The 12537-nt window shown below is 50.7% G+C and overlaps 4 protein-coding genes across 4 annotated transcripts; 2 read left to right on the forward strand and 2 right to left on the reverse strand.

Moving 5' to 3' along the window:
- Positions 1 to 328: 328 nt before the first annotated feature.
- On the reverse strand, positions 329 to 917 carry DACRYDRAFT_109020 (uncharacterized protein; the record flags this gene model as incomplete). The annotated part of the gene is made up of 2 exons (XM_040768789.1): positions 329 to 749; positions 808 to 917. 2 exons carry the CDS (start codon positions 915 to 917, stop codon positions 329 to 331), a joined length of 531 nt encoding a protein of 176 aa, XP_040627178.1.
- A 540-nt stretch (positions 918 to 1457) lies between these two features.
- DACRYDRAFT_23229 (ubiquitin carboxyl-terminal hydrolase 6) lies at positions 1458 to 3891 on the reverse strand. The gene is made up of 13 exons (XM_040773162.1): positions 3692 to 3891; positions 3604 to 3639; positions 3480 to 3555; positions 3407 to 3435; positions 3334 to 3359; positions 3112 to 3289; positions 2988 to 3054; positions 2778 to 2934; positions 2611 to 2725; positions 2404 to 2559; positions 2063 to 2354; positions 1787 to 2015; positions 1458 to 1739 (listed from the first exon to the last, which is right to left on the reverse strand). The coding sequence occupies exons 1-13, from the start codon at positions 3848 to 3850 to the stop codon at positions 1721 to 1723; spliced, it is 1539 nt and encodes a 512-aa protein (XP_040627179.1). The 5' UTR covers positions 3851 to 3891; the 3' UTR covers positions 1458 to 1720.
- A 527-nt stretch (positions 3892 to 4418) lies between these two features.
- On the forward strand, positions 4419 to 5566 carry DACRYDRAFT_117317 (uncharacterized protein; the record flags this gene model as incomplete). The annotated part of the gene is made up of 3 exons (XM_040770360.1): positions 4419 to 4853; positions 4931 to 5068; positions 5124 to 5566. 3 exons carry the CDS (start codon positions 4419 to 4421, stop codon positions 5343 to 5345), a joined length of 795 nt encoding a protein of 264 aa, XP_040627180.1. The 3' UTR covers positions 5346 to 5566.
- A 203-nt stretch (positions 5567 to 5769) lies between these two features.
- On the forward strand, positions 5770 to 6160 carry DACRYDRAFT_109023 (uncharacterized protein; the record flags this gene model as incomplete). Its single annotated transcript, XM_040768790.1, has 2 exons — positions 5770 to 5877; positions 5927 to 6160. 2 exons carry the CDS (start codon positions 5770 to 5772, stop codon positions 6158 to 6160), a joined length of 342 nt encoding a protein of 113 aa, XP_040627181.1.
- Positions 6161 to 12537: the final 6377 nt, after the last annotated feature.

A 12537-nucleotide genomic window follows, 5' to 3' on the forward strand; every position in this document is an offset into this window, starting at 1 on the left:
TGGTGGCCCACGGGTTGATCTCTGATGAGTGACTTATCTTCTCAATCTGACGCCGCCATGGCTCCGTGTGTATGTTCCCGAGTAGGATACAGTGTGGGCGCATACTGTAGCGTGTGGCGTCTGTTGTCAATGTGTCAGACGCATATATATTGCTGGTATGCAACGCCTCCGTCCCCACGAGGGGTATTTATGCGGAAGTGGGGAAAGACAGATGGGGGGCGAAAAAGCATACTTCAATAGATGACCGATCTCTATGGTGACGGTGTATGGTTGTGGATGCAAAGTACAGGCGATGGATCATTAATTGAGGACATCACCAAACCTAACCCTATTCCATGTCAGATAACGACCCGCGCTTCTCTAACGTCGATGCCACGTATTCCATGTTGGCATCGCGTAGTACGACCCAGGGCGTGTTGTCTTCCATGTCCCTCATCTCGAGGAGGTATTCGTCGTCATCTTGCAAGTCACGTCTCCGGTACTTGCTAGCGTCCCCGCCGGACCCCCCGTCCGTCGGCGACTCGTCAGGCACCTCCCCATCGGTCGCCTGCCTGGCAGGCTGCGCGTTCGTGAGGGCCTTGTCCTGCTTTTTTTTCCATATGTGGTGACCGAGGAAACCAACGACGGCGGCGGCACCGGCGGCGGATTTCTTTGGGTTGCTTTTCACCCAACTCAATGCTGTGTGAAGGTGGTGCATGAAGTCGAACCGCTTTTCGAGGGAAGCAGCGTCCATTTCGCTTCGCATTGCACTGAACGCAAGTCAGCGCTCTCGATACATGCTTTATGACAATGAAAGGGCAGGCTTACAACTGCTCATGCTCCTCCATTGGAGCGCTTCGGCGCTCCAAAGACAAAGGGGCGGCGAACGCCGTTGCAGCAAGAGTGAGGGTGAGAACAATGGTGGAGGAGCGGACCATGATGAATGAGAGTGTATTGAGTTTGCTGATGTGTGAGAGTAAGGTTTCGTATTACGAGTGCGTATGTGAGGTGATTGCGACCAGCGCTAGAGACTTTCCAGAGTGAGGAGCATTGACGTCCATCATTCCTTCTATTATAAACGGCCCCCTCAGTACCAACTTATATTTAGCACCCATCCGCTCTCGCCAATCAATGTCAACAGGGGGAAGACGGCGGTGATCGGCCATGACCAACATATATCCTCAAACGTGTTGCAAGGCTCCTGAATATTTACTAGCCGACGGGCGCACAGTACTGCAATATCCGCGTGTTGCCTAGACCTGTCCTAGGGTCGGATAGGTAGTTTTAAACACGGAGTTTTATATCCTATCCGGGGCGTTCCGCCTAGGAAAGTTCCCCTGCAAATACCCAAAATAACCTGCCATGCCCTATTGCATTTTGGGTCAACACGCGGTGTTAATCAAATGTCCATGTATTACAGGAGATTGAAATTGGTGCTCATGGGTGAGCACTGGTCAATGAATCTCATAAGCTCGAAAGGCAGGACAGGCTATGGAAATTCACTGCTCAGGCCCGTGTGGGTGAAATGCAACCAGGATAATAAGAGCAATCCGAAGAAGCCTGGGGCAAAACTTGCGCGTGGGGCATGGAGGCTGAGCAAAGGAACCAAGGAGGGCCTCGATGACTCATTCCTTCTTCCATCGTTCCAAGCTAATTAATCCAGGAAGAGTCAAAATTAGGAGTTGTGGGACACGCTAACCCCATCATCGACATTGCTATTCTCCACTACCAATCTCATAGCTCAATCCAACCGTTTACTCCTATCATTCACATCAGCCTCAATCCACACAAGTACCGATCCACTCACCGATACAACAAGATATACGCCGTCGAGTCCTCTCCACCCCCATCCAGGAGGGCAATCTTATCCTTGTCCACGGGCGACACCTTATCATCATCAAACTTGTACCACACATCGCGTGCCGTTTCCTGCTCGTCTATAGAGGCAGTGACAGAAAGTGGGGTGATACTGTCTTTGCGTGCCCAGCCGATATAGTGGCCTGAGTCCGCCGACGCGCCTTTATGCGTCACGAGCGCTGTGCTCATATTAGGTCGTCCAGACAGGCGGGAATGCGAGACGCACCAATAAGCTCATACAACCCCGTCACGCTGGCACCTACGTCCTCCCTCAGCCCAGGATCTACAAGCTTCTCCAGCTCAGCAGCCTCTTCCTGCCTAGCGAGCTTCTCCTTCTCCCCCTCCTCTTTCTTCACGCTCCCGTCCGCGCTATCCTTTGTCTTCCTACGCACTTTCCGCCGCTCGTCACGTTCCTTCTTAATCTCCCGTATGCGACCTTGGATTGGCTGCAGCCGCTTAGCTAGATCGGGGGTGAGGAGTTCCGAAGCGTCAAAGTCGAAGGGAAATTTGACCTTGCGCTGCACATCCACGTCAGCCTGTATCTCCAGTGCATTGACCAGAGCGCACCATAATCTTCGCCTTTTTGGAAATATCTCGCCTCCAGTAAAAGCGAACCATATGCACCGTCAGGTACTCCGGCAAGCGAGAAACCCTGCTCTTCTCGGTATAGGTTGCCTCCTGTCCCAAACTTGAACTATTCTTGGTAATCTTCTGGTCCAACGACTGTTCACCAGACTGTCAGAGACGACCTGACGTGTGCGCGCAAGGACGCACGTCAAGGATCCCAGACATCATAAAGTTTGTGTTAATAGAGATGTTACAATCCAGCTTGAAGATCCGTTCCTTTGAATGTGTAGGTGGCTCATCAGGCGCGTCGTCACACGTCAGCCTACCCAAGCGGATCAGCACCAGGCCCCAAACATCCAGATCGACACACGCACGTCTTGCTCATCTCCCCCATCAGGAACTGTTCTGTGAAATGCCTGACCGGAGCAGAAGAGCCAGCATCGTCCATCTCCACGTCCCCCCTGTGGGCAGGGTGGATCCCGGGCAGGTTGTTGAGCGAAGTGACGATCTGCTGCCAGCACTCGTCCGCATCTGTCGTATATGAGCGGGGCGAACCAGAACAAAGTCAAAAGCCACGGACGCACCTTGTTGCGCATATCCGCCGCCCGTTCTCGTCATCTCCGCAAATTGGGGGTTGACCTGTCTCAACAACTATGCATATCTGATGAGCACCTCTCGAGCTTTTTTCATGGGAAGACCCAGGCTCACAGTAAGGAATACAAAAGGCGAGAAGGGGTCTGTGGTCTGCCCCATCCCGGCGTACACGTCCCGCAACGCCCCGGTGAGGTCAAGCTGCTGGTTGGGATAGGCCGCAAGCGCGGTCTGGAGCTCGGGGACGGAACGCAGTAGCTGGAGGGTCGAGTTCATGTAGCAGGTATTGCCCATGCTTGGTAGGGTTAGCTTTAGCTTGCTAGAAGGGGGAGAGCGTACTTGACAAGCCCGACGGGCATGCGTAGCTTCGCAACAAGTCAACAAAAGTCAGAGCAGAGGGAAAAGGACGTACAGCATCGGCCAACTGGTGGTCGCTCATATCTTCATACAGTCAGATCCGCGTATATCAAGAACAGAACACTCACCTTCCAGGAAGACGACCGGCTGATCGGGGGGCTTTGGGAGCTCGGTCGCAGACCCGAGGACCATAAACGTTTGATCCTGTATGCTGTCAACTGGGAACTCTGCTGATGGAGAAAGAGTGCTTACGGCTTTAGGCTTGAACTCGTCCCACGAGGAGTCGTCCTGCAGTCGTTAGCCATTTCCCAGCGTACGACATGCAAAGACAGAAACGCACCTTGACGACTTTGCCCCGAAGCATGAGCTTCATCCTCTCCACTGGTACTCCCGTCGTGCCACTGACGAGAAGCTTGAATGCCATTGGGGACTGGGAGGTGTCCAGTGATAAGGAGTGAGCTGTTGGACCGTGCTTGACAGTGACGAATAGAGATGTCATTCTATGAGCAGGAAGGAGGATGGTGGTGGGAGGAAGAGAAGGAGAGAGGAAGAGAGCAAAGGTCGATGGATAAATGCGCTTGGGTTGGTTAAGGGACGCGGTGCTTTGCAAGATGACGCGTACATTCAATTTGCTGCCGCTAATAAGATAGTCTTCACACATATTAGTTTCTGAATGACTTTATTCATATTTAGATCACCTATAGCCCCTCGAGATTAAGTATAATAAAGGGGAGAAATATCCCAACATAATATTAACAGACTCTCGAGTATACTTGCAATCACATTGAGGGAAGGATGGGTGGAGAACTGCGGCCTGAAACACGAACTTCTCAGGTTAAAATTATTCGGGTTAGGTGCTGTTACATAATCATCATTCCTATTTGTTTTCCCCGTGAAATTGAACTTCCCACTATCGGCTTTCCATACAAATCTGCGTATCTGCATATCTGGGTGTCATCCACTACTCTCTCCTTTTGCCAACAATTCTGTCCTACGGCCATACAGGAGTTCTGGTCTGGTAACAACGAGATAGAGAACAACAGACAGAGTCACAGCCAGAAAGCGAGATGTCTTACAGCGACGTTGACGACATGGGCGGTCACCAGGACGAATACTCCGATGACGACGATGGCAACCTCGCCATTTACCGACGTCGTGAAGCGTTAATCAACTTGTTACGCTGCGGGCATCATATCAGGACCGTGCCGAGCAACGACAAACATGGAGTGAGCTTCGACTTTGACCTAACACGACCTCTACAGGTTGGCAATCGGCGCTGGGCTCAAGTTTGGGAAGCCGTGACTTATGATTTTGATGGAGACTATCAGACCCTTGTTGTAAAGCTTTTCATCGATTCATTGTTCCCAACTCCGGAATCGCAGGGTTTCGACATGGCAGGTACCTGGACCGCCGCTCGATTGAGAGACAGCGAGTCGTGGGCATACAACGCTTTGAGCGACCTGCAAGGGGGATTGCTGCCGGTTTCCGGAGGCTTCTACGAAGTAAGCCCCGTCATGCTAACGCCATCTCCTTGTCCCTTGTAGTGTTGGCCCCACCTTCTGATGCTTGGGTCATACAGTTCGATCTTGGATTAGGGGAGCGAGCATGCGGACATGTGATGGAGCTGATCGACGGTCGGCGGCTTGAGCGTGACTGGGAGACATTTGGGCAGCCGCAATGGCACACCCTGGAGGCATCGAGGGAAAGAGAAGCAAGGGTGAGATCACATCACCGAGTGAAGAGAGCCACGGACTGACGAAGCTACCCTTCAGATGGTAAAATTTATGGTGATGGTGTCTGAGCTTCATAAGCGAGGTGTGGTGCATAACGACCTCAAGCCGTCAAACGTCATTGTTCCCGACCACGACCCGGGAAGTTTTGTCTTCCTTGACTTCGCGATCGCAAAGTCAATTCAGCACCCAAACTTCAAGAACAATCGTGAGGAGGATCTGCTCTGCATGAAGACGATGCATCTGGAGCAGCCGAGTGTTTGAGGGAGATTGAGGACTATGGAGTCGTGCTCAAGTGGATTAGACGCCGCCTTGTCGACGTGCCTCCGCCAGACTGGGCACCGGTCTTCAGCCAGAAGATCGTTATCAACAGCCTCTCTTGCGGCGCAAATTTTGTGGAACAGGAAATGGTTGAGATGGCTCGGAGAGCTGGGAAGCTCAGGGGGATGAGCGATGCGGCGGACCCAATATTGTAGCTATGTTGTGTAATATATCGTGTTGGTATTGTAATTAGTACAGATGAACACAGTTTCTTGTCCTCTGCTGCTCCGTCCTGGACGTGTTTTGGGCCCGAGGCGGCCCCATTGCCAAACGTGGGCACCACTGCATAGCGAGGTGAACGAAGCGTGGAAGACGGCAGGAAGTTTTGGCTGCCAAGCGGGCGCACTGGGTGGAAACAGAGAAGAACATGGCTATTCTCGACGCCTTCTGCAGAGAGGTCCACAACCAGTGGACCTATATCGAGCGTCGAGACCTCGGTCACGTCGGGTGGACTCCCGAGATCTCGGTCGACGTGGTACACTAGCGGTATTGGCATCGTCGTAGTTGACACGGAGAGTTTCAAGTTCCAGTACAAGGGCAACATTGTCTCCCTTGTGTCCTCGTCTGACTGCATAACACCTGCAGAGGCCAAGTGTGCGCCGCAGCGACTCGTCGACACATTCTACACAAAACGCGGCAGGACGGACGGATTTCAAGCACCTTACCAAGCGCCGGATCCGGATAAACGGCATCGCCGCTCTTCCCTGCTAAAGGCGACTCTGGCTCGCTCGTCTTCGACGGCCAGTACAACTGATTAGTATTTCGGCATCGCCAAAGGAGTCAGCAGCCTCGTCACCTACACAACTCCAGCCTGCCGGATCATCGAGCAGCGAAACCTCAAGTACCCGGCCAATAGCATCGGCGACGGCTTCTAAATGCGAAGCCCATCGTCGCACCTTGGATTGCCGCATCATATGCCCTCTTCCTGGTTTTCTTCTTCCGCCTGGTCGTGCGGTCTGCCGTCTTGGTCTCTACCGAAAGTGCGTACACTCCATCTTCCACCGTTTTCTACACCCTCCGTCAATGTCATCCGGCAGTCGCATCCAGCAGGCCAACAAACAGAACGCATCAGGTAAGCTCCGTTCGTCTTCTCCAAGTGAAGAAAACCCAGCTCCGGGCTACTCTTCATCCACCGTGGGGATCTGCACAGCACGATATTGCATCAGCAATCGATGTGGGAAGATCATGGCACAGAACCTCACAAGATCTGTGTTCGCATGGGAGGGATCTATCGCCAGCCGTTTCGACCTCCCTTGCCTGTTCCTCTCCTGATCATATATACAGGCGCTCGCCGAGGATCTGTGTTCCTTAATCCACTTCGGTTGGGTTGGCGCTAAACGATGCGGAGGTGCGAAGGTGACGAGTGGGTGCTACTGGATGCATCTATGCTGGGAGCACAAGTCCACTCCGCAGTGCTCCATGCCCTAGGGCGCCGTTCGGGGGTATCGCTTGGTCGATGCGAGTTGAAGCTGGTCGACGTTCATTCTGTGCACTGACTGACGGGAGGTAATAGTGAGGATGGTGGAGTGGCAATCGATCAGGCGCTCAACCAACTGCACCAGCTGGTATGTCCTATGAGAGCTTGTGAGGAGTGCAAGGAAGAGGAGGAGATGACCACACGCACTCAAATACACCACTCGGGCTTCCCAATAAACATCTAGCCGTCACTCTCCCTGTCCTTGCTTGCTTGCTTGCAATCGCCCGGCGAACGTAATCCAAAAAGTAGGATTGATGTCGGTGCAGTACACACTGGGATTGCCCAGTTGTGGTTGCGGCCGTATGTTGACATGATGCGGGAGTGGCAGGGAGGGAACAGAAAGGAGAAAACTACACCTGTACGTCTGTCGGTATGAGGAGCAAGAGGGGAGCAGTAAGGCGGGAAGTGGGAAGTAGGGACGGGGGGGTTGTAGGGGCGCGTCGCCGTAAGAGTCACTAGTGTCCGTCTCATTTCAGTTTGCCTGTGAACGGGCCTTGCTCTGTGCTTTGCCATGCGAATCGCCTCACATATCAATCGCACCATCATATCCGGTGACATTGTTCCTATCGTGCCACATTCCTGGTCTTTCCCTTGCGGGCTTGAATGCTAGCCAAAAAAGCATCACGGATATGTCCGCGATCACAACCTCATGTTTCCCAGCAGCATCCCGAACTCCAAGTACGGACTAGCGCCTGACACATGAACGTGTTTTCAACCCGAATCGGGTTTGCATACGTTCCGGATAATGTACGTTTCATCCATCAGATCCAACTGGACGGTCCAGTGACTGTTATTCAGGGCCAACCGGGCTCTGGATCATGTCGAGGCTCGGCAAGGCGGCGCCAGCCGAGGATTCCAAGGAAATAGGGGGAAGCGGGGCTGTGGGAGGGAGAGAAAATCAAGGTTACTTTCGCGAACCAGGTAAACGCGCGGTGCCTCCTTGTGTCATTGTCGCCTTCGCAGACACTCGTCACCTTTCGCAATATTCAGTGCCACCCCTGGATGGACCCATGTTATCCACGGCAATCAAAGAAGGATGGGATGGAAGAAGCCGACAAAGAATGGCACTGACAAACAAGTCATCGCGCTGAATTGGTGCGTGAGGCCCACGAGGTGTGCTGGACTTACGTTCCACGGTTTCCCTTTTTTCACGACGTTTGCTGCCTTCTGCCATTATTGCCGTTGTTCAAATGTACACGTTCTTCCATGACTGATGTCCTATCACAGAATTACAACAACCTTATTATTCCCTGGGTCCTTCCGAACACCCAGTATGGATCAACTCGTAGCCCATGACTTTTATATTGTAACAGCACGAATAAGGAGTCCCTGCTGCACCCGCTATGGGCAGTCTTACCGGACTCGGCATCTTCTACATAGGTCTCCTAGTGACCCTCGTTATCACGCTCTCCGTCCTGTTCTGATGCGATTCCTCAAACGTAATTCTGGAGCTAGTATTGATGATGGTGTAGCACAGACCGCCATCACACAGTTGCCACGTTCGGGATGAAAACGTCTGGGGAGTGTGTGGTAAAGTGAACACAAGTCCAGGGTATGGCAGCTAGATAGTACTAGGTTAGCCCAACTGGCTTTGCTCCTTGTTGTAATGAAAGAATTTGATCCCACTGTTAATCCACTTAATAAGCAAGTTTACTGCACTCACTTTTGTGTATCATATTTACCCTGTGTAACTCTGTACCCCTTTCCTTTTCCCCTGCTTCTCCTCTGCTTCTCCCCCCCCTTCTCCCCCCCTGCTCCTCCCCTGCGTGCCCCCTTTGCCCCTGCTTTGCCCCTGCTTCTTTTCCTTCTCTTCTCCCCCTATCTTCTCCTTCCCTTCTCCCCCTGTCTTCTCCCCTGCTATCAGGGGACACCCAATTTCAACCCACTGTCAACTTATGTTCAATCCCATTTCAACCAAATCACACATCTTGAACTCCTGAATTCTTCAAAACCTTCAAAATACCTGACTGTCAGGGCACACAATACCAGACATGAGGCTGCCATCAATACAACTGGAAGGGGTCAATAGAGGATGTGTTGAGGGACAAAAGAGCAAGGCCACCAGGCTGAGATATTGCAAGACTAGGCTGGCAGATATTGTCAAGTAATGGTGGTGTCGACAGAGCTCAAGAGAAGTATCAAGAGGAGCACTAGGATATCAAGAGCACAAGCTGACAGTATCACCCAGTTTGCTCAAGTAGATAAGTTTGATGAGATACCAATGCTTAGTTTGACTACACAAGTATTGTGGAGGATCCTAAGAGATCAGATCTATGGACAAAATGACACAAGACTATCTATGTGTCAGGGCACTGCCTGTTACCACCCCTGGCCACCCATTTTGCCCTAGGAGCAATGAAACAACAAGCCCCTGGAACCTCCTATGCTGGTAACTGCCTTAGGATGATGGCAGTGGCCACACAAGACATTGTGCAGAGGACACCACAAGACTGCTGTGTCCAGACACTTGGGGTGAGACATAGCAGTGCTAAAGGCCCCTACTGGAAGTAGTGGGATGCAAGATGAGACTTGTAAGAGTCTCCACAATTTATTGGAAAAGTTTAGGAGGCTTAGGGGTGTTGCTGTCAGGGGACATGCAGCTTTGACACCAATTCGGCCATAACTCAACCTTTGAACAATGCAAATGTCACATAGCACCCACAAAGGCCCTGATTTGTCCTTGACACCACAATTCTGTCAGCAGTCAACCAATTGCCTCCAAAGGCATGCTTCATGTACAGTTCTCAAGCCACATTCTTTTGCTTCTACTTTGCTTCCCTCCCTTTGGATATATAAACCTGCCTACTCCCCTTTTTCCTTCCTCTTCAGATCTGATCTCTTTGAGAATTCACCTCAATCTGAGCATCTTCTAGTCATCAGCTTGTAACTTTGATAAACAGCTTTGATCTTCAACTGAAACCATTTCTACCCCTCAAACCCTTCAAAACCTACCAAAGTACTTTTGGCTCTGCCCAAATCTATGATACCTTCAATTGAGTTTATCTCTTCTCTGTTTGGAGTCCTTGATTGTTGTCAGGGTTCAACCTCTGCAAACTCCTATGCAAACTCCGATTCGGCCCAAATGTCACCATTTCAACACATTTGACCCCTCAGTTGAGGCTAGTAAATATGAGAAGCCCCTTCTGACAGGCCTCTCTCCCCATCTGGGATAGATGGCAAGGCTATTGGTGATTGTTCACCTTTCACAAGGACTGAACACTCAAGTTGCACATTTGCTCAAGACTGTTGGTTATGTCAACTAGAGTTTTGACCCCTTTGTCAAGTTGCTAGGACACCCAAAGGACTTTGGGGCCCAAGGCATAGGGGGTCGGAGTTTGGACACCCTTGGGCCATCCTATCAATCATGTTTGACTATTTGTAGTGTACTCTACACCTTCCAATGAGGCATCAGGAGAAGGTCTGCTGGAGGGGGAGTCGACAGTGGTGGCCCATACATTGTAGTAGGTAGTAATAGACAAAATCCGACCTAATCAAATCATGGCCTCCTAAGGTAGAGCCGCTCGAATGCCAATCCAAAGAGTCTTGTATAAGTTCTGAGACCTGTCACAGCAGTCCAAAGGGAGTCCAAATGAGGAATGGATGGGGAACAAGTCATGTGAGGTGAACAAGGGTGGCTTCCGAAGGTCAAGCAGTTGAATTGAGGCTCAGATCAGTCTAAGAGGGAGCTAGAGCAAGGAGTGACTTTAAGGTAAAGCAGTAGTATTAGTTGTAAGTTAAAAAATCACCCATCTTGAATGAGTGAGGTATGGTGTAAGTGAGAGAGGAGTCTGAGCATTCCTATCCAAAGTATCTGAATCCACCTATATATGTTTGGAGCAGTTCGGACCTTCAAACTACTACTAATCTATATCTAATCTACATTACCTAATGCTATTTCTAAGGGTCCCATTCTTGCTTCCAATAGTCCGGTCCAGTTGAGTTCAAGGTGTTGTTTGAAGAGGCTTTTGAGGATTGGATTTGAGCTCAAAACTCGAATGTGCAGCACAGTAGGCCTTGGTCATGGACCCCAGCAAGGCCTTTGACAGATCAAACAAGTAGCCACCCTTTGGCAATTTTGGCAACCTACTCAAGGTGCCTGCACTTCAAGTATAGGTGATTGGGATCAGATCAGATCTCAAAGCATGTTTCAACGAGGCTTTGGCTGACAATTGAGAAGTAGGGGTGAACCCTAGTGTGGAGATTGGGAGACTTTGCCCATGATTGGGAGACCTTTGGTCACCAGGTCTGCCCTGAGGTAAGATGGACAAGTACAGTTTCTCAGCCACAGTCTATTGCTTCCTTTTGTTTCCTCTGGCATGTATATGTAGGCACTGGTCTGAGGGCACAAAAGCCTCAGATTTGGTCTCTCAGGATTCCCACTGTCTGGTATGACCCGAAACATTGATCTCCCTCAAAGGAGGTGAACTGCCCATGATCATGTCAATTGACCTCAGGTAGTAAGACCGAGGTACTCAATAACCTGGCAACACACCCTGACTCTTTGTTGTACCCTCCGAAGGCTGGTGCTCCAGCTGAGACTGCTGACTTCTGAATGACTGGTGCCAATGTATCTGAAGTCTCTGCTGATAGGCCACTCTGTTAGAGCTGAGAGGTCCAACCTGTGCTTGATCTCTACAAAAGCTCATGAGGCAAGCCTGACACCCCTTCTTTCGGCAAGGTTCTCATCTATGAGTAACCAAACCCCCAACTACACCCCCAATGGCTCACCCCAATTGCCCAATGTCCATGCCGATTCTGCTGGCATTGCACTATGCTGCCCAAGTCTATGTGACAGGCAACTCTGGACCCCTCCCCATCTGACATCCCCTCGATTCTGCCTGATCAATGAAGGGTTACCATTGAGATCCCATCCCCTCCCACTGATACACACTTCATCCTGCCTGAGTCTGATGTTGGCATGATTGGTCATCTATGACTTCCAATACCTTGTGGTTTGACCTTGATACTGCTCAACTACAGCACCCCCCCCTACTACCATTCCCAATTCTCCCATACTGGCTTGTGCGACATGCCAAGCATGGTTGATTGTCAATGTATTGGGATTAGTGACCCTCTTCCCATACCACCCTCACTACTCCTTGTGGCTGACATGGCCAATACCACAAGAGATCCTGAATCAGGCATGCAAGGACCACTGAGAGGTCTCATGTTGGGCTTTTGGATGATCAGTGGTTGTTCAGCAGTCAGGTCACCCCAATAGGTTGCAGCTTTGCCCAAAATCTTTGTGTTTGGCCTCTGCTTGATGGTGTGCCCTGACAATTGTCAGCCTTGCTGGATTGTGGTGCCCTCACAGTAACCCTAAATTGCTATATAGTCAAGCCACATGCCTTCAGTATTATCAAAACTTAGTTAGATGCCTGTGTACTCCTTAGATCTGATCATTGAGGATCCCCATGATCCTAGAGATATGCTTGAATTCTGGTTTATTAAGTTATCATGAATTGCCTCTCTGCTTTACTACTAACTCAGATGTATACAATGTGCACCCTCTAGTTAATTTGTATGCATATGACTGCATACATTGTTTGGGTCTGAGCATTCTTGCCCATTATGTCTCCAACTTTATTGGTTCACATCACTTTCAGTCTCACCTGTTCAGCTTATTTGATCACATGTTTCACACAGATGGTGTTGCCC

The sequence above is a fragment of the Dacryopinax primogenitus genome, assembly GCF_000292625.1.
Source record: "Dacryopinax primogenitus strain DJM-731 SS1 chromosome Unknown DACRYscaffold_13, whole genome shotgun sequence".
NCBI classification, from domain to species: domain Eukaryota; kingdom Fungi; phylum Basidiomycota; class Dacrymycetes; order Dacrymycetales; family Dacrymycetaceae; genus Dacryopinax; species Dacryopinax primogenitus.